This window comes from Heloderma suspectum, chromosome 13 (assembly GCF_057233095.1).
Source record: "Heloderma suspectum isolate Gila_16-S chromosome 13, 16-S_ref, whole genome shotgun sequence".
NCBI classification, from domain to species: domain Eukaryota; kingdom Metazoa; phylum Chordata; class Lepidosauria; order Squamata; family Helodermatidae; genus Heloderma; species Heloderma suspectum.
Window position 1 is genome coordinate 25,119,110 of NC_139470.1, and position 25,347 is coordinate 25,144,456.

The 25,347-nt window shown below is 44.9% G+C and overlaps 1 protein-coding gene across 1 annotated transcript in view; it reads right to left on the reverse strand.

Annotated features, from left to right (window-relative positions):
* PXN (paxillin) overlaps window positions 1-25,347 on the reverse strand; it is an 89,605-nt gene that overhangs the window by 41,910 nt on the left and 22,348 nt on the right. Inside the window, exons 2-3 of the mRNA XM_084820504.1 lie at window positions 5,010-5,236; window positions 496-593 (exon numbers count right to left, since the gene is read on the reverse strand). Coding sequence (XP_084676630.1) covers window positions 496-593; window positions 5,010-5,236 — 325 coding nt within the window. The remainder of the gene's footprint in view (window positions 1-495; window positions 594-5,009; window positions 5,237-25,347) is intronic.

Consider the following 25,347-nt stretch of genomic DNA (forward strand, 5'->3'; position numbering starts at 1 on the left):
GTCACTAAATAACAATAGAGATCTGCTGCCATGCTAGAAAAGAACTAGTTGAATTTCACCACTTCAAAATCCCATTTATGCATGTTATTCCATGAATATTATTATTTTATTATTATTTATTACTTTTCTTGGCTAGATAGCATCACCGATGCAATGAATATGGACTTGAGCACAATCCGGGAGAGAGTGCAGGACAGGAAGGCCTGGCGTGCTATGGTCCATGGGGTCACAAAGAGTCGGACATGACTGAACGACTGAACAACAACAACATTACTTTTCTATACCACCCGACCGCCAAAGCTCTCTGGGCAGTTTATAATATTCATCCGGTAGGAAAAGATCCCCAAGAACCAGCTCTGAAAGGAGACAGGCAGGGGCATCAACAAGGTTGCCAAATATTTTCAGCTTCCATCAGCAGAACCAGCTTCTGGTCCCACCATAGGCTTCAGACTCTTGGGGTGGGGAGGAGGAGGAAGGGTGGGGAAAGTAAGTTACCTGTAGACGTGTTCCTCTTCACTTGCACGAGAAGGAGAGATGACACACTCTCTGGACACAGACGCACCGGAGCTATACACAGGAGATTGAGACTGTGGCTGCAGAAAGAATAATTTCAGTGCTTTATTTAAATATATTAAGATTTATAAGGCACATGAGATGAAACCTCTATCTGAGAACCAGGGCATGAGATTATCCATTAACTATAATGCTACACTTGATCTTAGCTCAATAATAACACTTAGCATGTATATAGTTCCTTTTGTCAAGTTCAAAGCACTTCATACATATTAAGAAGAGCCTTGCTAGATCAAAAAAGGAAATCCATCTAGTCCAGCATGTTCACACAGTGGCCAACCAACTGCCAGCAGGAAATCCACAAGCAGGACATGAGTGTAACAGCACTGTCCTGCCCTTGTCCCCCAGCAACTGGTGTACATAGGCATAGTGGCTCTGATACTGGAGGGAGCATATAGACATCAGGATGAGTAGCCATCGATAGCCTTCTCCTCCAGGAATTTGTCCAGGCCCTTTTTAAAGCCATCCAAATTGGTGGCCATCACTACATCTTGTGGTAGTGAATTCCATAGTTGAACTATGTACTGTAGTTAAGCACATTCTCGCAGTAATCTTTAAATCTGTCTTGTAAGGTAGGTCAATATTATTATCCCTATTGCAGATTGTGGTGGGGAGGAGGAAGGACAAAAGATAATTGGCTTGCTTAAGGTTACCTAGTGAGATTAAAGCTGAGGAGAAAGGCTGAAGAAGTGACTATTCCTGGCTTACCTTCCAAGGGTCAAGCTGTATGTTATATGGAGTTTGTCCCAGCATTTTTTTAATGGAAAGAAACCCCTGAGGACAGCAATCAGAAACCAAGGAAGGGTGAGCAGGTTCTCAATCCTTTTCCTGTCAGTCCTTTTTCCTCTCAAAATAATCTCCAAGCTGCTAGACCCCTCCCCAACATCTTTTCCCCAGTGGGGAGAAAAGCAGCTTAGGGAGGGAAGGGTAATTTGAGGGGGGCGGGGAGGGATACAGCAAGCAGGGAAAAGATTGAGCACTCCCTTCCCTTGCTTCTGGCTGCAACCTCCACCAGCTGTTTTCATTCAACAGTCAGGAGGAAGTTACATGGAACACATAATGTGCAGTTTAGTCCTTGTTCATGCTTTATAAACAACAGAGTGCACGCACACCACCCAGCAGGGTCCATTGGTCTGGGCTAGCCTTAACACTTGGGAGACCAGCCTTTGGGGATGAATCTGAGCTGTGGCTTAAAACCCAGAACCAATTCTGAATTCGACCTTTGGAACATTATTTTATTCTCTCATTTATTTATTTCTATTCCGCCTTTCTGCCCCGCCCCGCCCCCCGGCACTCAATGTGGCTAACAACAAAATACAGATTAAAAACAAAATCAAATTAAACATAACATAACATAAAAAATGAATAAAAAACACAACAATATCTGCACTAACCAATTAAACCCCTTCTGCAAAAGACCAGCATACATGCTAACAGCCTGCCTAAATAAAAACATCCTTGCCAGCCAGGGAAGGACAGCAGAGAGGGGGCCAACCTAGCCTCCCTCGGGGGGGGGGGGGGTTCAAAGTCTGGGAACCGCCACTGAGAACGCCCTCTCTCGTGTCCCCACCAAATCTCTGATGGACAAAGAGAAGACCTCCCCACAGATCTTAAAACCTGGGCAGGTTCAGGTAAAGTAATGTGAAATAATAAAGCAGCATGTGAAGTAATAAGGCAATACTTCTGAGAATGTACAGAGGGCAGTTTCTTTTCCACTGAGTAACCACAATTGACTCCCATACAGTGACTGGGGGTCACAAAACGCTAACCCACACTCAGTGGTTGAATGTGGGTTGTTGTTGAACCATGGGTTGTTTGTTGAACCATGTTATCTGAACCCAGAACATTTTCTGCAGGGTGGCTTGTTAACCATGCGGTGTGGCTTATTTTTCTTGAACAAACCACCTTGGTTTGTTGTTGGGTTGTTCAAGGTGGTTTACAAGCCACCCTGAATGTTTAACAAGCCATCCTGCGGAAAATGTCCTGGGTTCAGACAACACGCTAACCCACAGTTCAACAACAACCCACACTCAATCACTGAGCATGGGTTAGAGTGTAATATGAACAGCGCCATAGGCTTACAGGCAGAACCATGCCCCAGCACGTTTTTTGGAAAGTAACCATAGCCAAGATTCAGTTTTTGTTTCAGGTATTTGGGTGGCCTTGGGCCATTCAATCAGGCTCCCTTCCCCACTTACGCAAACTGCTGGAATAGCAACCTGCCTCCAAAACTGGTCTACACAAACATCAGATTATGTGATAAAACTACAGCTTCCCCCAGTTTTTCAAGCAGTTGTCATTCTCTTAGGCTTTTCTCTAAGCGGACAGGCCCAAGTGGTTTTGAGAGCCGGCCTCTACTTACATGTCAGGCGTGACTGAGACCTTGGAATGTGGAACAAACAGGATGCAGCCCAGTAACAAATTGTTCTCCCTAGATCTGGCCTTCATCCCCCCTCCAGAAACACATTTCATGCTTCCTCTCATCTACGGCTCATATACCTGTGAGCCACAAACAACACACTCTCTTTTTCAGAGGCTTCAAGGTAAGTGATTAAGATCTACCTCATTGCACCGTGATTTCAGACAGAGCACTGATGAAGAGGCTATGAATAGTATTTTCAGGGTATGGAACGTCATACATCAAAGGAAAATCTGAGCAATCTTCTATGCTGACAGCAAAGGTTGAGTGCTGCCATGCTTAATCAGAAGGTCTATGTAGACCATAAGGAGAGAGGATGGTTTCCATGGAAGCACTCAAACCTAGCTGGCAACAAACATAATGGGCTGGTTTGCGTGATCAAATAAGCCACAGTGGGCTGTGGCATGCAGGCGGCCATTATGAATATTCAACCCATGGCCGCAGGTTGTCATGTCGTCCAAACCTGGGCAGTGGGGCTTGTGCAAGGGTTAAATAACTTGTTCTAAGGTTATATGAGGGTTGTTTAACCCTCATACAACCCCTGCTGCCTGGGTTCGGACGACACAACAAACCACAGCTTGAATATTCAAAAACTACTCAGCCTGTACCACCCATGGATTAAACCCAATTCACATGATCAACACAGCCCATGTGAAGATCACTGGTCAACAAAGCTGAATTTCCAAAAAGTGGCGGCTTCTTCCATGGAAATATGGAAGCATCCAATCCCACTTGGTAGCATATGACAATCACTAGCCATTATTTTTTAGTTGCCAGGAGACAGGAAATGTTAAGACCTCATGTGCTATTACTAAAGTAACAAGACGGCTATTTTGGTTCTCCAGTAGGTAGCTAGAGCAGATTGTATGGCAAACCAGCATCTAGACCCAGAATGGGCAACTTGTGGACCTCCAAATGTTTTCACTTACAACCCCCATCAGCCCTAGCCAACATAACCAATAGTGAGGGATGATGGGAGTTGTATTCCAGAGGGGCAGTCAAGCTCTTGAACTGGTGTCTGCGATCAGTAATGGTCTGAACAAGGCTCATAAACCGAGACTTAATCTAGACAAGACAGAGGTGTTTCTGGTCAAGAGAATTATCAATTCTGTGAGAGGGACACAGCCCATTTTGGATGGGGTTGAAAAAGCCAGTTTGCAGCTTAGGAATGCTCCTGGCCTAGCACTCCATCCTTGATGATCAGGTGGTGGCTATGGCCAGGAGTGTGCTCGCCCTACTTAGGCTGGTGCACCACTTACGCCCATTCTAGGCAAAAGGGGGACCTGGCCATTATTACTTCTGCCTTAGTTAGTTACATCAAGTTTAGTTTACTGCAGTGCACTCTATGTGGGGCTGTCTTTGAAAAGTGTTCAGAAACTTTAGCTAGACCAGAAAGCAGCAACTAGAGTTCTAGGCAGAGTTCGTTTTTTGGAACATGCAACTCCTCTGCTATTCCATCTGCACTAGTGACTGGTTTGCTTCCAATCCCTATTCAAAGTGCTGGTTAAAGCCCTAATGGTTTAGGACCAAGTCATTTGAAGGCCCTTCTCTCACATGATCCTGCCGGTCCCCTCAGATCCTTGGGGAGACTCTGCTCCACGTCCCACTGCCATCAGAGGTAGAGTTGGTGCAGGATCAGGACAGAGGCTTCTCTGTGATACTGAGACTTTAGAATTCCCCATTCCTGGAGATCAGACCGGCCCCTTTCGTTATGACTGCCAGATGACATATCAAAACAATTTTATTTATGTAGATGTATTAGTTGGGTTGGCTATTGCATTCTCAAATTCTGATGAAAATTATGCTATGCGTTTTTGCTGAGTTACTCTTTAGCTTTCAGCTAGTTATAAGATCATTTTAACTATATTGTGGTTAGTCACTTTGAGCATCTCTCTACGAGGGTACAAATGGGATATAAATATTTTTACAAATGAGTAAGCTGCTTCACACCAACCCAGAAATTGGGCATCTCACTTCCATGAGCATATCTTCAGACAAGCAAATAAAAAAACATTACCTGCTGTTGAATATTTCTGGGGATGCTGGGCTGCCACTGGTCTAAAGAGTCACTTACAGTCCCATTCAAAGCCTCATTGGAAGGAGGGGGAGGCACCGGAGGAGGTATAGTGATTTCCTGGTATGTATGATTTCCAGTTGGATATGAATAAGATGTTTCCTCTGACAGGAAGACTGGCCGCTTCGAGATGTGGGAGGTAGTCGATTCCAGGTCTGCTAGCAATGCATCTGCACAGAAGACATACAAGAGAAGGATTACTTTTGCGGAGTTATTTTCTTCCCTTCCCCCACCAACCAATGGCTACCACAATCCCTAATGATGTGTCTGATGAGCTGTACTGTACTGTGCTGTACTGTTTGCAAACAGGTCTATGGGAAGTTCCTGTTCTCTCCAGCACAGCACCAGTACAATGAATAAATCTTCCCTTACCTTTGCAAAAATTAAATACAGTGAGACACTGAAACAGGAAAAAAAAATACTCTCAACATCCTAAAGAAAATCCGAGAGCAATGACTGCTCATCTCCAGCCGCCCCCCTAAAGAACAATCTAAATAGGCCTATCTCAGAGGCAAACCCACCAAAGTCTGAAGCAGACTAATTACTAGTTCTGTATCATGAACTCATTCACAAGCACTATCTTCTGCAAAGCAAAGATCTCGGGAGAGACTTCTCTGATTCTGGGAGAAACCCAGGAAAGGATCCTGTCGGTCCACAAAGGCAGCACCCCACATTTGTTTCCCAGATGCAAACAGTTAACATGGACTCCAGTCCCTGCCAGGTAAATGCAATTTCATCTCCCACAAACAACTCTCAACGTGCTGGGTCAGATCACAAGTTCCTGAAAGGGAGAATAAGCCTCTCCCGGACTGGCAAAAAGGGGGGGGGGGCACAGGCAATATGGGGGGGCAGACAGAAATCGGGATACTAAAGCTTGCAAGGGTCTGTCCTTGCTCAGAAGAGAGAAGACAGCCTGCACAACAGGTGAGAGATTTTGTCTGCAAAACAAGCAACCAAGCAAACACAATAAATCCCACCCACAAAAGCACTTCAAGGAAAGAACAGAGGTGGATTTACAGGTTACCTTTGCCAAGTCAGACCTGTGCTCCAAGATATAAACAGAACACTGGAAAAGTAACAAGGCAAGCAGGTCCACTTTTATTTGAAAGTTTCAAATACTAAAATAAGTTTTTGAGTCACACAAAACACTTCTTCTTGCCAAATATTACATTGCTAGGGCAATGTTTACCAAACCACCCTTTCAAAGGAAGTCCAGATTATAAATAACCACGGGCTATCCTGAAAGAGAACTCAAACTGCCTTTAACTTCATTGCACAGGAGTGTGGAACTATACCTCTAAATGGAATAAAAAGGAGAAATCTGTCTTTCAGGTGTACATGCAAGTTGTGGCTTGAGAGCCGCAAGCTTTTTGCACATGACCGCTCTCCTACATGGATATCACATCCACATAGGAAATTGCATGTACCTCGCCAGTAAGCACATACATGTATTTTGCTTCACATGGCAGATGGAAGGTCTTCACATTCACTCCTTGTGATGGCTTATATACAATTTTCTACTCAGAAGCAATATCCATTCAGGAACTCTCTAGTGAATGAAGCAGTCTTTATATATTTAGAATGGGGTGGGGGGAGAATTTAATAAAGTTGTCCTGTTAGGCTAACGTTTACCTGATTATGAAGCTGTTTGGAAGTTACCCAACACACAAACACACACAAACACACACAGCAAGATCAGCAGCAGAGGCCTCATCATTGCAGACTTCTTAGAATCATAGAATCACAGAACAGTAGGGTTGGAAGGGGCCTACAAGGCCATCGAGTCCAACCCCCTGCTCAGTGCAGGAATCTTCCTCACGTCTTCTTACTGCATGGAGAACAGAACACCCGAACAGGGGAATTCTACACACAGTATCTTCCTTGGCTCTCTCTAAGTCAGCCTTCTTCACACTGGTGCCCTCCAAATGTGCTGGCTACAACAACCATTGTCCCCAGCCAGCAGGGGCAATGGCCACACTAGCTCACAGTAGTACAGTGCTCTCTTTGAAACCAAGGAGGAGTGCCTGTATAGGTTTTCCTCCATGTACAGGAAAAATGAACAGACACACATCATCAACACTTTTACATACTCATGTCCAAGTGAAACAGAGACAGGGGGTCATCTCAGTACATAAAAGAAGTTCCAAACAACCAGGCTAACATGTTTTCCGTCATCACCTCGCTAAAAGCACGTACATCTGAATGTAACCTAAGCCTAAAGGGGCTCCAAATTATTTAAGAAGGACTCCAAGAATGTCTATGAACCCACAATCCCCCAGGGTACGTAACTAGACCAGAGAGTAGAAATGGGACTGGTTTTTAAGGAACGTGATACCCAGCAAGGGTTCCCAAGGCACAGGTACATACCTCAGAGAAGAACACAAGAAATCGCTGTTGTTCGAAACACTGCTGCTCTTTGAATGTGTGGCAATGTGTACACAGTTTATGATTCAAGCTCTATCAGAGAAGGTGTGGTTCGAATGACCTAAACTTTCCCCCCACAAAATGACTATCAAATCATGCACTCTCACTCGCTCGCTCTCGGTCTCGGTCTCCCCCTCCCTCCCCCCTCAGCGCTGAGCACTACAAAACCAGGAATTCTCAGTTGCAAAGGCCAATAGTGCAGGGCTACAGGGGAATGGAATTGCAGGTCATGTGTGGAGACCTGTTGATAACAAAGATACCTTTCCTCTCCACTACAGTTTTTTTCCTTAGTAAGAAACAAAAACTTATCTCATATTCACAAGTAAATTTTGTCTCTGAACAGGAGGGCCGCTAAAGGTTTGTCTGCGTGGTAGTTCGTAGCTGCAGCTACTACTGGACACACCTCTGTAATAGTTTACCTACTGCTCCTTTCTTGGGTACGTGAAAGGTGGAGTTCTGGAATAGATTACAACTATTTCTACACACCTGGGCAAAGTGCCCTTTTCAAAGACAATATCCCCCATATTTCTTTACTCAACGCAAGATCTTATTATGCAACAGCCATGTCTTTTCTTCTTAGTCAGGGGACAAATCAAAGAGGAACGGCTGCCTTAGCAATAAAAACGCAGCTAACGTCTGTCGAGACTAAGCTCTTGCTAAGAAGTACTTCAGATTTTATAAGTTCCGGCAATTTGCATTACATTGTTTTGATCTTTTTAACCACTAATGACATCAGAATGTGTCACAGGCATGCCTGGCAGCAGATGTTACGTCTCACAGAAGATTTGCAAGACTCTTAACATTCTATATATTTTTATTTAGAAGTGTTTAATCTTCTTTTCTCCCCAAATCTTTCATATTCGTTCCTGAATGCTTTGTGAAGAGTACAATGTTTCATCGCTTACATCGAGTGACACTGCTGTAATCCTCCCAGAGTCCACAGGATGGGGTAGGCTATACATATAAATACTTAAAAACAATACAGAAAGATAGTAGTTTCCTGCTTAAATTAAGACAGCCAGGCTGCAAGTTACTACTGTTTGAAAAGGAAAGTGTGAACATGCCCTATATTGCAAAAATAATGTCTACCCAGAAACAAAGGGTATTTCCACATGAGACTTTTACTGAGCAATCGACCTCCCACATTCATGGATGTCCAGACAACATCATCTTCCATTTGTAACCTTCCCATTCTTTCCCACCACTTCTTCCACTTTTCTTTGTACCACAGAGAATCCATTAAGGAGGGGGAAACGGAACAGCTGCGCAATGTCTTTTGTCTGTTAATGCTCCACATCTGGAAGCATCCAAAGACAGGCCCATATGTTGCAGATCTGCAAACTCAGCCAGCCGAAAAGTCTGGTGAGCATTTTAAAAGACAGATTCCCCAGCAATATGTTTACCAGTGAAGGGAATGTAACAAGGCTCACAAACTGGTTGCTTCCTGCCCCCCTGAGCAGATACTGGTGAGAAAAGACCCTGTGTCCAATTCTTCACCAAGCCAGGACAATGTCCTGCCTTCAATTTGGGCATTCTGGGACACAGGCAATGAAAGCACTCAGACCAGAGCTTCCTAGCTGATCACTGAGAACCCTGAGCTGATCACTATGAAACAGTTAACGGGCATACCTCACAAGTTTATTCATTAACTTCCTCCACCCTACATCCTGTTCTTTCCTGACTTTAGCAACACACTCTACAACTGAGGAACAGGAAGTGAAGGAGAAGGGCAGAAGCACTGAGTGATGATCTCTCAAAGCCAGTTTGCTCAAAAGGGCTGATGACAAATTATGCTTCCGCATAATCAATAATTACATTTCAAATTCCTGAAAGATACAGCTGATAAGGTCTGTGTTCCCTGGAAGAGGAATAAGAGTATTTGTACATAACAGGGACATCTCATCTGAATAATCAGAAGGAAAGGCCATCAGTGCCAACAGGGGCAAGTTACCTGGACAGAATGCAGACCACACAAGAGAGCTAAAAAAAACAAACGAAAAGAAGCTTCAGCTATTGGGCAGTACAGAAATGTAATTATTAAATAAATAATAGATAAGAAGTATCTGGTTGACAAGATCTCACCCACACACAGAGAAGTTCATCTGGCTCTCCACACAAACACACGCAAGTATTCCTTTGAGCATGTCCAAGAGGCAAATGCCTGGCTGGGTGCTACAGCACAAGTAAACATGGAAAGCAAAGCACGCTGGCACAAGGCAGATATTGCTTCCCCTGGACCACTCCCACATTCACAATGGAAAGCCAGGATTGCAGTCTGCACAGCAACAGTGGTCTTCATGAACTGCACAGTGTGTGCATTGGGAGGGAGCCACAGACAGAAACTGCATCCCACAGATCAGTAGCATTGAAGCAGCAAACCTGCCCCCTAAAAAGCACAGCTGTCTGGATTTACTGGCTGTGCTGGACACAACACCCAACTACGGTATAGTGCTAAGTGAATGAGATACAGGCTTGTTCACTCCACCCTCCCCTCTGCTCCTCAAGCTGCATTCCCTTCTATTTTCAACTAAGTGTGATTATATCCAAACTGGAATGAAGCGGGGTTAGTTTTAACTATGGTTTCTCCAAACAAGCCAGGATTGTAAACCACAATTTGAAATTGGCTTCTTCGGATAAACTGCCGTTAAAACTAAACACAGTTTGTCCCAGTTCAGACATAACTGCAGTTAGTTGGAAATGGAAGAAAATGCTTCTGATCTCCTTGTGGTTGGGCCGGAGAAGATGGAAGGAGAGAATGCATGCGCCCAAGGCATGTTCATGTAGCAATAAACCCTAGCTTAGTGTTATGTCCCAATGCAATCACTATTTCTCTGGATTATAGAAAAACCTTGTACCTTTTGAGTGAAAGGGTTCTTTTATGGGACAAAGCCATTCTTTGAGGTGTACCAACCCACACACCCGCACATAGCCTGAGGAATTAAAGTCCACTAGTTCTTGGAGACAAGCTGGGACTCTAGCACACTCTTGATGAAAATCTTTACTGCAGCCAATTATGTAACAGGCAAGCCAATTTAAACAGAAAATTCTGCTTGGCCATTCTGCGGGGTTATGGGCTGTAGTAAAGCTTTTTAAAAAACAACTCAAACAACTCTATCCGTGTGAGCTCACAAGCTGAAAAGTTAGCATACCTTTGAAAATGCTTGTAGGAAATGCAGAAATAGTTACTTAACCCAATGAAGAGATCTGTTTAAATCTGGAGCTTGCACAATTTTAAACACCAATGCAAGTTGGTTCAATGAAGATATCCCCTCACTTATTTTGACAACTTCTGTATATTAGAGAGCCAGTGTAGTGTAGTGGTGAGAGTGACGGACTGGGAGCCGGGAGATCCGGGTTCTAGTCCCCACTCGGCCATGGAAGCTCACTGGGTGACTTTGGGCCAGTCACAGACTCTCAGCCCAACCTACCTCACAGGGTTGTTGTTGTGAGGATACAACGGTGAGGAGGAGGATAATGTAAGCCGCCTTGAGTTCCTTGTGAGAGGGAGAAAGGCGGGGTATAAATGCAATAACTAAATAAATAAATAAATAAATATTCCTTTAATGCCATATAATTACAGTAATTATTGTTTTGGAGGTTTCCGGATGAATGGAGGCAGGTTTCGATGGGCAAAATATCCCCAATCTAAGCCCCCACACCAGGGGTATGCAACCTTTTGAGTTGAGGGGAGGGGTGCATTGGCCCCTTGGAAATCTTTGGGGGCTGCACAAATAGGAAAGGCTGGTGGGTGGAACCACACAACACACTACACACATTCTTACATACAGGATCACAGAGGGGGGGAGAGAGGCTTTAATCCCCCCTCCCCCCCAATCAAGATCACTTCTTCCTAGGTCCTATTAGCACCTTGAAGAGTATCACGGGGGGGGGGGGGGGAGGAAAGTGAAAGCCTCTCCACCCCATCCCACACAGCACTCTTGATCAGGACTGACCACACAGGGCACACAAGGAGAGCCATTCCCGCACGTCCACAACAGAACTAGCTGTCAGGAAGCCTGATCAGCTAGTGGGACCCTGATTCTGCTAGGAAACAGGGTGTGTGGGGATGAGTCTCCATCATGCACCACTTCCCAGCAGAATTAGGTGGTGGTAGCACTGGGCTGCGGGGGGGAGTTTGGTGAGCACGGCATACATGGAAAGCAGCACATTGCCCACCCCTGACCTAGACCTTGGTTTGCTCCACCACGAAACTAATCATTTATTGTATTAATAATTTCTATACCATTTCTCAGTGCGCAAAGTGCTTTCAGTACATTTCCCGTTTTTCCTCGCAACAGCCTGGTGATGCAGGCTATTGATTTTCCCTCTTCTGCAGAGAGAGAGAGAGAGAGAGGGAGGGACGGAGGGAGGGAGAGAGAGAGAACTAATATGCGGGTGGGGGAGAGATTTGCACTCGTATGCTGCTTTGGGCTTCCCACAACTATATAGGCATTTGGTCTGATCCAGCAGGGCTCTCCTTACGCAATTATGTCAAAGATAACCCAGGGCATTAAATAACTGAGCAAGGCGTCAGGTTTCCCATTCCAAGTCTTATGTTATTTGTACCTGCAGGCTCCTAGTCCGTAACCCTGAAATTGCTCAACTTGCATGCCATGATAACTATCAGAACCTATGAAACTAAGCTATCTCCAGATGGTGTCTAGGTGATGCTAACTAACACTTTGGCAACGAGTTGAGACTGTGCTTCTCATACCATGAAGCAGATCCGACTATGGTCTTTAGAATGGTGCGTTTGGCAGATCATGTAGTGGGAAGGTTGTGAAAAGGTTTTGAGTCTGCTGAAAATCCTCTCCCACATCCCGTATAGGGAATGGGGAATGTGTTACAAAGAACTGGGAAACAACCTTCAGCTGAAGTAATAGCTGCCTGTTCAAGCACTGCGTAATCTCCACAAACAAGCACATGTTATACACTGCACATTCCTTCTCTATCTGTCCTACTGTACACGCCCCAAGTCCTATCAGACAGGGGGAAGAGTTCATTCATTCCAAGAGCTTTGCTGCAGGCCCTTCAGCAATCCCTGCATGTTGGTGCTGGCTAACTAAGAATCCAGGCACCAGACTTTAGCAGAACCAGTGAGGAAAAGGCATTTTACCTACATTGACCGGATTTCTCCAAGAAAAGCACCACAGCCAAATAGAGGGAAATAATGTAAATGCTTACATAATAATAATTATTATTATTTACATAATAATGTAAATAATGTAAATGGTTTACATTTACAAATAATCATGGATCACTGCCTTGTTGTGGCGAAGGGGCTTGCGTAACTCAGTCAAGCCATAAGCTAAGCCGTGCAGGGCCACCCAAGACGGACAGGTCATGGCAGAGAGTTCTGACAAAATGTGGTCCACTGGAGAAGGAAATGGCAACCCACTCCAGTATTCTTGCCAAGAAAACCCCATGGAACGTAACACAAGGCTAAAAGATATGATGCCGGAAGATGAGCCCCTCAGGTCGGAAGGTGTCCAATATACTACTGGGGAAGAGCAGAGGGTATTTCCAAGTAGCGCCAGAAAGAGTGAAGCGGCTGGGCCAAAGCCAAAAGGACGCTCAGCTGTGGATGTGTCTGGTGGTGAAAAGAAAATCCGATGCTGTAAAGAACAATTTTGTTTAGGAACCTGGAATGTCAGATCAATGAATCAAGGTAAGCTGGAGGTGGTCAAACATGAGATGGCAAGATTGAACATCGACATCTTGGGAATCAGCGAACTAAAATGGACAGGCATGGGCGAATTTAATTCAGGTGACCATCATATCTACTATTGTGGGCAAGAATCCCTTAGAAGAAATGGAGTAGCACTCATAGTCAACAAAAGGATGGAAAAGCAGTACTGGGGTACAATCTTAAAAACGACAGAATGATCTCAGTACGAATCCAAGGCAAACCATTCAACATCACAGTAATTCAAGTCTATGCCCCAACCACTGCGGCCGAAGAGGCTGAGGTTGATCGGTTCTATGAAGACCTACAACACCTTCTAGAACTAACACCAAAAAAAGATGTCCTCTTCATCATAGGGGATTGGAATACTAAAGTAGGAAGTCAAGAAATCACCGGGATAACAGGCAAGCATGGCCTTGGTGTACAAAATGAAGCAGGACAAAGGCTAATAGAGTTTTGCCAAGAGAACACGCTGATCATAGCAAACACTCTTTTCCAACAGCACAAGAGACGACTCTACACATGGACATCACCAGATGGTCAATATCGAAATCAGATTGATTATGTCCTTTGCAGCCAAAGATGGAGAAGCTCTATACAGTCAGTCAAAACAAGACCTGGAGCTGACTGTGGCTCAGATCATGAGCTGCTTGTTGCAAAATTTCAGCTTAAATTGAAGAATGTAGGGAAAACCACTAAACTATTCAGGTATGACCTAAATCATATCCCTTATGAATACACAGTGGAGGTGAGGAATAGATTTCAGGGATTAGACCGGATAGACAGAGTGCCTGAGGAACTATGGATGGAGGTCCGTAACATTGTTCAGGAGGCAGCAACGAAATCCATCCCAAAGAAAAAGAAATGCAAGAAAGCCAAGTGGCTGTCTGATGAGGCTTTACAAGTAGCTCACGAAAGAAGGGAAGCGAAAAGCAAGGGACAAAGGGGAAGATATATCCAACTGAATGCAGAGTTCCAGACAATAGCAAGGAGAGACAAGAAGGCCTTCTTAAATGAACAATGCAAAGAAATCGAGGAAAACAACAGAATGGGAAAGACTAGAGATCTCTTCAAGAAAATCGGAGATCTCAAGGGAACGTTTTGTGCAAAGACAGGCATGATCAAGGACAACGAAGGCAGGGACCTAACAGAAGCAGATGAGATTAAGAAGAGGTGGAAAGAATACACAGAAGAACTACACAGGAAAGATCTGAATGTCCCTGATAGCCATGATAGTGCAGTCACTGAACTTGAGCCGGACATCCTCGAGAGTGAAGTCAAGTGGGCCTTAGGAAGCATTAGTAACAACAAAGCCAGCGGAGATGACAGTATTCCAGCTGAGCTATTTAAAATCCTAAAAAATGATGCTGTTAAAAAGTGCTGCATTCAATATGCCAACAAATTTGGAACACTCAACAATGGCCGCAAGACTGGAAAAGGTCAGTTTACATTCCAATTCCAAAGAAGGGCAACGCCAAAGAGTGTTCAAACTACCGCACAATTGCGCTCATTTCACATGCCAGCAAGGTGATGCTCAAAATCCTACAAGCTAGGCTTCAGCAGTATGCGAACCGAGAACTACCGGAAGTACAAGCTGGGTTTCGAAGAGGCAGAGGAACTAGAGATCAAATCGCCAACATTCGCTGCATCATGGAGAAAGCAAGAGAATTCCAGAAAAACGTCTATTTCTGCTTCATTGACTACGCTAAAGCCTTTGATTGTGTGGATCACAACAAACTGTGGCAAATTCTTAAAGTGATGGGAGTACCAGACCACCTTACCTGTCTCCTGAGAAATCTGTACGAGGGTCAAGAAGCAACAGTAAGAACCAGACATGGAACAACCGAGTGGTTCAAAATTGGGAAAGGAGTACGACAAGGCTGCATATTGTCACCCTGCTTATTTAACTTATATGCAGAGTACATCATGAGAAATGCCGGGTTGGATGAATCAGAGGTCGGAATTAAGATTGCTGGGAGAATTATCAACAACCTCCGATATGCAGACGATACCACCCTAATGGCAGAAAGCGAAGAGGATCTAAAGAGCCTCTTGTTGAGGGTGAAAGAGGAGAGTGCAAAAGCTGGTTTGAAACTCAACATTAACAAAACGAAGATCATGGCATCTGGCCCCATCACTTCCTGGCATATAGAAGGGCAAGAAATGGAAGCAGTGACAGATTTTACTTTCTTGGGCTCCAAGATCACCGCAGACGGTGACTGTAGCCATGAAATTAAAAGACGCTTGCTCCTTGGGAGGAAAGCTATGGCCAACCTAGACAGCATAGTAAGAAGCAGAAACATCACCTTGCTGACAAAGGTCCGTCTAATCAAAGCTATGGTTTTCCCAGTAGTAATGTATGGCTGTGAGAGCTGGACTATAAGGAAGGCTGAGCGCCGAAGAATTGATGCTTTCAAACTGTGGTGCTGGAGAAGACTCTTACGAGTCCCCTGGACTGCAAGGAGGTCAAATCAGTCCATACTAAAGGAAATCAACCCTGAGTGCTCATTGGAAGGACAGATACTGAAGCTGAAGCTCCAATATTTTGGCCACCTAACGCGAAGAGAAAACTCTCTGGAAAAGACCCTGATGCTGGGAAAGACTGAAGGCAAAAGGAGAAGGGGACGGCAGAGGATGAGATGGCTAGATAGCATCACGGATGCAATGAATATGAACTTGAGCACGCTCCGGGAGAGAGCGCAGGACAGGAAGGCCTGGCGTGCTATGGTCCATGGGGTCACGAAGAGTCGGACACGACTGAACGACTGAACAACAACAATGTAAATGCTAGTCATCGAAGAGGGGCCCTTCATCACAGATTCAAAGCCCTGCATTTTTTTCCCTAACAAATCTCCAGCAATACTTACAAACCAGTTCTCTGCAGAGTGACCCGTGTGACATGCAAGGGGTATGTGAATCAGTGTACTGTCCTCTGCCTCTGTAGAGGATTTATATGAACCAGAAAGTTAGTGAAAAGCGTGGGGGCGGGGAGAAAGAGAGAAGTTCACTGAGTTCCTACTCTACTGTTGCCGTAGAGTTTCTAACCTTACCAACCTCACTTTTGTGTGTGCATGCATGACAGAGAGAGCAAGAGAGCGAGTGTGTGCGCGTGCATGCGTGTGTGTGTGTGTGTGTGTGTGTAGGTAGGTAGGTAGGTAGGTAGGTAAAGCCTCAGGTATAAAACCTGGGTCTGCTGTGGGTCAACCTGGTATTTTATGTAACCACCGCTGGGCAAAATGGATGGGCTCCCACAGGCCCTTGCTCCTCCTAACCCTCTAGGTCATGTAGAGATTGGAGACTGTGTATAAAGTTAGGTCTCACTTTTTAAGGCCTTTTTAACACCTCCTCCCCTTCGAATCACATACTTTGCCCCATTTTTAACCACTGAACAATTGCACCTTTCTCACAACTCTGCTATCCTCTCCCCCACACTTAGCATATGACATTTATGGGCAGTTCCTTAAAAAGCAACAAAACATTCTTATGATAATGCACTATTTTATTTTCCTTGTTTAAGATATCTCTATATGGCCCTTCAATAAAAACTGCCAGGGCGGTTTAAATAAAATACAAAAACATCTACATATTAATTACAACAGATCCAAACAGTCATAAACACAGAAGAACTAAAAAGCACAAGATTTTAAAAGCCATATAAAAATAAGCAGGACTAAAATTATGTCTAAAACCTTAGGGCAATAGAAAGGTCTTTACTTGGAACCAAAGGACAAAAACATAGGCACCAAGCAGACCTCTCTGGGGAGAGCATTCCAGAATCGGGACACCATCATTGAGATGGCTACCACGCCCTCTCTCTAGTAGCCATCCAGCTTGCCCCAGACACCAGAGGCACCACAGAAGATCCTCTACTGAAGATCTTAACATACAGGTAGGCACATACAGAGATAGGCAGTCCTTCAAATACTCTATTCCTAAGCAATGAAGGGCTCCAAAGGTTAAGACCCAAGCACTTTGCATTGGGCCCAGAAATGGACTAAGAGCCGGTGCAACTGACATAGCTACAGCATAAGATAACTGCCATGCCCAGTCCCAGTTAGTCATCTAACCAGCATGTTCTGAATTAGGTGAAGTTTCCAGCCCACCTTCTAAGGCAGAACCATCTAGAATGCCTTACAGTAATCTACCAGAGCATGGATAGCTGAATCTTGGCTAAGTGGGTCCAGTCAGATAATTAAATAGTAATGTCTAACTGGTAGTTATCCCTTGGTGAAATACTGCTAAAGGGGCCATTTGCTTTTATGCTGACACCACCTCGGGGGGTTGCACTTGCTACTGTGCTTAAAATTCTACCCCAGAGTAAAAGCCCCCCCCCCTCTTTCTCTCTCTCGCTCTCTCATAACACTAGAACCCAATGGGGTCACCCTATGAAGCTGATAGGTGGGTGATTCAGGATAAAAGGAAGGACTTCTTCACACAGCACATAGTTAAACTATGGAATTTGCTACCACAAGATATAGTGATGGCCACCAATTTGGATGGCTTTAAAAGGGGGTTAGACAAATTCCTGGAGGAGAAGGCTATCGATGGCTACTAGTCCTGACGGCTAAGTGCTACCTCCAGTACCAGAAAGCCTCTGCACACTAGTTGCTGGGGAACATGGGTGGGAGTGTGCTGTTGTGCTTATGTCCTGCTTGTGGGTTCCTGGTCGACAGCTGGTTGGACACTGTGTGAACAGAATGCAGGGCTAGATGGACCCTTGGTCTGATCCAGCAGGGCTCTTCTTATGTTCTAAAGCCTCCTATGCATCCTTGGAATGTCCTTTCTGGAAGGACAACATGAGTGCAATGAAGCATAATAGAGCCCACACCAAAGTGCACAGGCTCTACCAGCATAAACAAGAATCTGTTTGCCTCCTACCCACTCAACTGATTCATAACATAAAGCCATTTGTCTACTCTCACGAGAACGCCTGCGATTCCCCCTCCCACCCCCAGTTCATAATATTCTTCTAGCTGTCCCTTCCCACATTTTACAGAAACGAATAAAAAGAGGAGTTCTGGACTGTGTGCATGCCTAGCTGTCAATTCTATTCACACCAAAAATACTTTTGTTAATGATCCAGCAAGTTGCCTGCACACGATCAAAGGATGGTATACGACCGGTGTGTGTGTGTGTGTGTGTGTAGGCAATAGGTGATATCACCCCAAACCACAAGGAGGCTAAATCATGTGGTTGGAGGCCAAATCCTTCACATGTATAGTTTATCACTGTCCACTATGCTCAGATTGCTTTAAAATGGGATTAGACAAATTCGTGGAGGATAGTTCTATCACTGGCTAATCATCACGATGGCTATAAGCTACCTCCAAGATCAAAGGCAATATGGTGAGGAGCAACAGGTGAGGGCTACTGCCTTCATGCCCTGCTTGTAGCCTGTCCAGAGGCACTTGGATGGCAACTTTGGGAAGCAGGATGCTCAATGGACCACATGTGTGCAACCTGTGGTCCACAGGCTGGATGTTGCTCTCTGAGGCGCCTGAGGGCCCACGCTAACTGTTCCCCACTACCCAGCTGATCAGCTATCAGCTGAGTGGTGGAGAAAAGATCACTGGGGAGAGGGGAGGTTTTAAGCTTCCCCCACCCCCACCCCAGTGATCTCATCCTCAGCTGTTTGGTGGGCTGGGAGGAGGACGATCTCTCCCTGCTTGTTGTGAAGAGGGGTCTGACCTTCTCCATCCAAGCAGGGAGTTTGATCTCAGTGCACAAGGAGAGGAGGTTTAAGCTTCCCCACTCCTGTGTGCTAAGATATGTGTATGTGTACATATACACATGCATGTGCGTGGCCCCCAACCCACCGCCTGTCACTATGACAACTACACAACTAAGTTTCATATGTTATGGAATATAGGGGGAACTAGAGGAAGTGGAAATGACTCACAATTCCTGTGCTGCAAACTTGCCTGCAATGTTTAAAGCTGAACTTATGCATCTCGCTGCATTCACATTTTAAAAAACTGACTGGACAATCATCTGGGCTATATATACCTTGCAGGGTTAACCAAATAAATACACATTTTTCTTTATTAAGTTCATATGGATTTAACTCAAGACATGCCCCTGCAGAAGTGCAAATCCTATCATCATGGGGCATTTCTCATGGTACATTTACACGTGGACTGATTGTAAAATGTCCTTGTGAATGCAGCTGCAGACCCCCTCAGACAGAAATAGACCCTCACATTAAAAAAGGCTGAGCATCAACCTATTCCCCATCCCATTAGCTCAAAGTGAATCAGCCCTCCCCAGCTCTGACGACAGGCTCTCATTTAAGGAGGACACAATCCCAGGCAGTAATTTAATCCCTAGCTGGACAGTTTTACATGGTGAGCAACTGCAGAGGAATGGGGAGCGTGGGTATATTTATCCCTTTAAGCATTCATTCAGAAAGGACATTGGCTGTCTCTGCTAAAAGAACCAGCCCAAAGAAGAAATGCTAGATTCTCGCCTATCTGAAAAAAGTAGGTTTGTCCAGGCAGGGTTACTCAAATCAGAATGCAAACTGGGACCCCAGTTTCAAAAACATAGGGGAAGGTAAGACATCCAAACTGAGTTGGACCTTAATTCCCAGATGGTAAAGTGGTGGCTGGCATCTCTATAGATACTATCCAGTTCCAAATATTCTCTCTTTTGGTCATGCCCTTGAGCTCTCACAAAAGCCAGGGAACTAACTTCAGGAGCAGGGGGAACCCATGTGTTAGCAGTGCAATGCCTCCCCAAGCCTAGGCATTGTTTTTGGGGGGTGGGGGTGGGAGACAATTCCCACAGAAGGGGAGGCAGCCCATTTGAAAAGCAATACTTCATCTCTCCTGCCTGTCCTGCCCCAGAAACTGGCTTTGGGAGAGAGAGTCAAGTCCACAGTCAGACACAGCTACAAACAAGGCAAGAAGGCTGTGGATAATCTTGTGTTGCTTGCCAAGCTGCAGAGCCAGTGGTGAAAGGATGCTTCTCCATATGGCAGTACAACATTTTGTTCATTTATTTATTACTGGAACAAGAAGGAGGCACACTTCCTTCCTCCCTGCCTATGTTCCTGGCCAAAATGGGGCCAGGACGACCCTCTCCAGTTGTGAGTAGCAACCAAGAACCAGGCCAAATAGGTACTCTGGGAAGATAATATATGGAAGAAAAGACAACAACAGAGTTAGGGATTTTAATTTACGCCAACAAAACACAACCCCAAAACTGCTGAAACCCAGTAGTTGGGACTTGTGAAAGCATCAGAAAGCTGGTCTGAGAAAAGTTTCCTTGTCCTGCTCTTCTTAATCCCCCACCCTGTTCTTCCTTGCACAGAGAAAATCCAGTTTTGCAGACCCTTCTTCCCCCCCTCCACCATTTCCCTTCCCACTACATAAAAACAGAATTACCCCCCAACAAACACTGGTAGTACACTACAATAGCCGCCCTATTTCCTACAACACTTCCTTCCTTGCTCAGTTCACTCAGTAAGGAAGCTGTTCTGCAAAGACACACAGGGGCTCGTGAGACAGGCAAGGTGAGCTCTATATGCAGTTTCCAGCTGTCTTCCCAAGCTGTGTGAATGCACACAGCATTATTAACTTAGAATTCACCTAGGAGCCACAGCTACCACCAGGAAGTAGGCAGGTGGCAAAACGAAAAACGTTATCGATATATAAATAAAAAGCCAGCTGTCAATATTCAATCCCACTCACCCAATCTTCTATCACATCATGGGTGAGGAACATTTTTCAGCCTGAAGGCTGCATTCCCTCATGGCTAACTTTTCAGGGCCCATGTGTGGTAGGCCTGTTCAACCCTACCTACTTCTAGGGGAGGATTGAGCTTAATTATCTTTCCTTTCCCTCCCTGTACAAGCCAGCCCCTCATCCACTCCTCCCCTTTTTGATAGAGGCGGGGTGGATGTGGGGGACCCAAAGCATGACAGGTGTTGTTCAAGAATCCCATTGAGATGCATTGTGTTGCTATTTACAGACACGCAGGACATGCAAATGGATCAAACCCATTCAAGGGAAGGCAGCGCTCAGTCTGCATTCCCTCCCATGACCACCAGGGGCACTGTAGGCAAGTTCCATACATCACCCCTCTTACTCGGTTACAAGTGACTGCCATGAGGTGACAACAACATAATAAGGGGGAGTCCTTTTCCTTTAGCCTTGTGTGGCGCAGAGTGGTAGGCGGCAGTATTGCAACTGAAACTCTCCCCACGACCTGAGTTCGATCCCAGCAGAAGCTGGGTCCCAGGTAGCCGGCTCAGGGTGACTCAGCCTTCCATCCTTCCGAGGTCGGTAAAATGAGTACCCAGCTTGCTGGGGGAAAGGTAGTCACGCCTGGGGAAGGCAATAGCAAACCACCCCGCTACAGTCTGCCATGAAAACGCCAGCGAAAGCGGCATCCCTCTAGGAGTCAGCAATGACTCGATGCTTGCACAGGAGGCACCTTTCCTTTCCTTCCTTTTCCTTAGGCCTGCGACACAAAATGGCCACTGTGCTTCGGACTTCCAAACCTGAATTGGTGCACAGGCCTAATGTGCGAGACCAGCTACACTCACTCTTATAAATACACACCCATTCTCACACAGAACACATACCCATTCACACAAAGATATTCCACCCCTCTTCCAAGCCCAGCAAATAGGCTTGGTAAAAGTGTGCCATTGGAGCCAATGGGAGGCTTTTTTCAAGCATCATTGCCATGGGAGGGGGGATTTGGAGGGGGTTGGAGGGTTAACCTTTCCTTCCCCAAATGCAACCTCCCCCACCCCAAAACACACCCCACACTGCAGTTAGCTTGTGAAAAGCCTCCCATTAGTTTCTTCCTCTTTCTTTCTTTCCTTTTTTCTCTTTATGTTTTCAGAAGTGGGGGTCAGCCATTGCTACTTTGTCCCAGAATGCCAGGTGTTATCTGATACCTGCAACACCTTTGAGTGACTCATTCATTCAGTATGCAATCTCCATCTTGAGACCAAGTCTAAACTGCATACCCTGTAGCCATAACATCTGGCGTAATCTTTGTACTTTCTTTTCTTTCCCCTTTTGTACCATCTTGTCTGATGAAGAGCTCTGGAGAACTTGAAAGCTTGCACAGTCTTTTGTAGCATTTTGGAAGATCCTAATAAACTGTAGATGTCGCATTTTTTTTCTCATGAACCAGTACAGCTTTGGTTTTTATTGTTGGCTGTGAATTTTCATGAAACCCGGAGATACTTCTTTTAGCCAGTCAATAAACATTCATAATCAAGTTTAGTTAATAATCTTTTAACTATGGCACCATATGCTTGGTGACTGATCAGTACAGGAAAAAGCAGATGTTACCAACTGAGGAGGAATATTACTGTTTTGTGTGCATGCAATTATACAATAACTGTAAATCTCTGCCCACAGCTTTAATCCTTTACCTATGGCACATATACCAACTGATCATAGGAAAAAGCAGAATTTACCAATCCAAGATGAATATTGCTACTTTAAGCATCTGCCCAAAGGTCTCCAGCTGAGACACGACATGGTCTGTAACCTATCCCAATATCCCGCTCTCTTCCTAATCCTTTCAGGTTGCAATCCAGGGCACACTTACTTGGGAGTAAGCCCTTTTGAAATCAGTAGGATTTACTTTTGAGCAGACATGCATGGGATACTGTTGATCATCATTTTCCCATTTCTCCTTACTCTTCCCCATCCCTCCCAGGATTTTCCTCATTTTTTGACCATATGTAACCACAAGAATTGCTTCATTCCTGCCTATCACTTTTTATTTTCCAACAGTTTTGTTTAGGTGCACTTTTCAGTAGCCTGATCTTTTAAATTATTTTTATTATTTAAAAAATAATTTTTATTTGGTATATCTGATTAATCTGAATGAATGAAATGCACAGTCAAAACCAGACCAGACAGCAAAATTTCATTTGAAATTGAAATGTCAAGTGGAATGTTGGTTCCTATTTTTGTTCCCACTATGCATTTCATTCATTTCAGATAAAATAAATATGCTTATTTATCTAGTTTATGAAATTATTTCTGAGTCATCTGATCTGGCAACTGTTACCCAGGCTTAGTTACATCACATTTAGTGATGTGATTTACATGGGGCTACCCTTCAAGAGCATCTGGAAGCTTCAACTGGTGTAAAATGTGGCAAGTAGGCTGCTAACCAGTGCATGATATTATGATCGTATTGCCCCAATATTGAAATATCTTCACTGGTTGCCAATTTTTTTCTGGGCTCAATTCAAGGTGCTGGTTTTAACCTTTAAGGGCACAATCCTATGCAGGTTTAGACAGAAAAAAGTCCTACAACTCCCAGCATTCCCCATGCTAGGAGCTGTAGGACTTTTTTCTGTCTAAACTTGCATAGGATTGCACCCTAAAGCTCTAAACACACGTGGGCCTACCTATCTGAGGGGCTGCCTATCTTCGTTTGAACCTGCTCAGTTCTTAAGACCAGCAGGAGAGGCTCCTTTGAAGACACCCCTGCTTGCAGAGGCTTGTTTGTTGGGCACGCAGAAAAGGGCTTCCTCCTCGGTCACTCCCAAATTCTGGAATGCACTCCTTTTGGAGTTGCAAAATATCCTGGCCCCAAACTGCTTATGACTTTATAGCTAAGGACCAGCACCTTGAATTGTGCCCAGAAACAAATTGGCAGCCAGTGCAGTTGAGGAAAGACAAAAGGAACATTCCAGAAAACAATCTAGCAAGTGCATTTTGAGCTAGCTACAATTTCCAAACACTCTTCAAGGGCAGCTCCATGTATATCGTGTTGCACTAATCTAAACAGGAGGTGATAGCATGGAGCACTTGGCCAGATCAGCCTTCTCCAGGAAGCGGGGCAACTGGTGCACCAGCTGAAACTGGGCAAAGGTACTTCTGGCCACACCAGCCACCTGACCTTCCAGGACCAATGTTGGATCCAGAAGCACCCCCAAGCTGCAAACTAGATCCTTCAGAGAGCGTGCAACTCCATCCAACCCCCTGCTCAGTGCAGGAAGCCTGATTCCCAGGTGGTCTCCCATCCAAGTACTAACCAGGGCTGACCCTGCTTAGTTTCCGAGATCAGACAAGATCAGGCATGGAGTGCATGCTTCATGAATTAAGCACAACAAAAAACCCATACAATTCAGTCTGGATGTCATAGCCTTGTATTCCAGTAGCCTTGTGGTTGTTAAAGTGTCTTACAATTCCTTTAAAAGCCATTGTTTGGTTCAAGTGAACATTTCTAACATGGCATTCTGTCCCCACTAAAAAAGCAACAGCATCCACCTGCTGCTTCATCAGCTGTTAAGAGGCTTTTTATTCAGGTTAATGAAGAGAAAGTAAATATAGTTCTTGTATCATTTTAAACAATTGTAATTGAGAATATGATAAGAGATTTCCATGTATAAAAATTTGGTCGCTATAAAAATGATTGAATAGGTTGACTTAAGAAATTTGAAGCCTTTGAATTTACCCACTACAGAAAGGCCAACACTGGATAGCACTGTTGGTCAGCATCATAAGCTCTCTAGTTAATTTCTTAAACACAAGGAACTGCATTGTGGGATGCAGTTAAGAGGACTGGCTGTACCAAGGCAGCTGCAGCAAACATGGCTTCTTGCCCAAACTGGTACTATGGTTCAGACAGATTTGCTAAAAGGATGCATTCCACTGGTTACAACCAACCCTTGCAAGAAGAGCCAAAAAATACAAAATAGGTAAAGCAGTGGGTGCAATCCATCCCTTCCTACTGTCATGCTAAGCTGTAGTGAAGTTTGTTGGTGAGCAATAAGATGGACTTCACAGCATTCCTGTATGCTGGTGGCAGCCACCTAGAGACCTCTGTAGTTTGGCCTAACCAGCAGCCTTATAGTTAATCAAGTAGGCCTTTCACACAGGCCAGCAATTTGCCGCTTTCACCTTAGAGCTGTTCTGGCCAGCTGTATTAGCTCGTCCTGAGATGAGATAGGTTTCACTTCCCATGGGAAAGAGAGCCCCACATCCCCTCTCTGGGATGGCAGGGGTAGCCTGTCAGCTCCTGAGCTTGGAGGGAAAAGAAACCTATAAAATCTGACCCGCAGGCTTTGTCCTTTGGTCTTACTCCATGGAGGAAAGCGCACTATCAGCCTAGAGAAACTTGTGACTCTAGGAATGACTTCTCATCTATCTTGGAGGCCCAGACAGACACTCAGCTCGTGACAAAGGT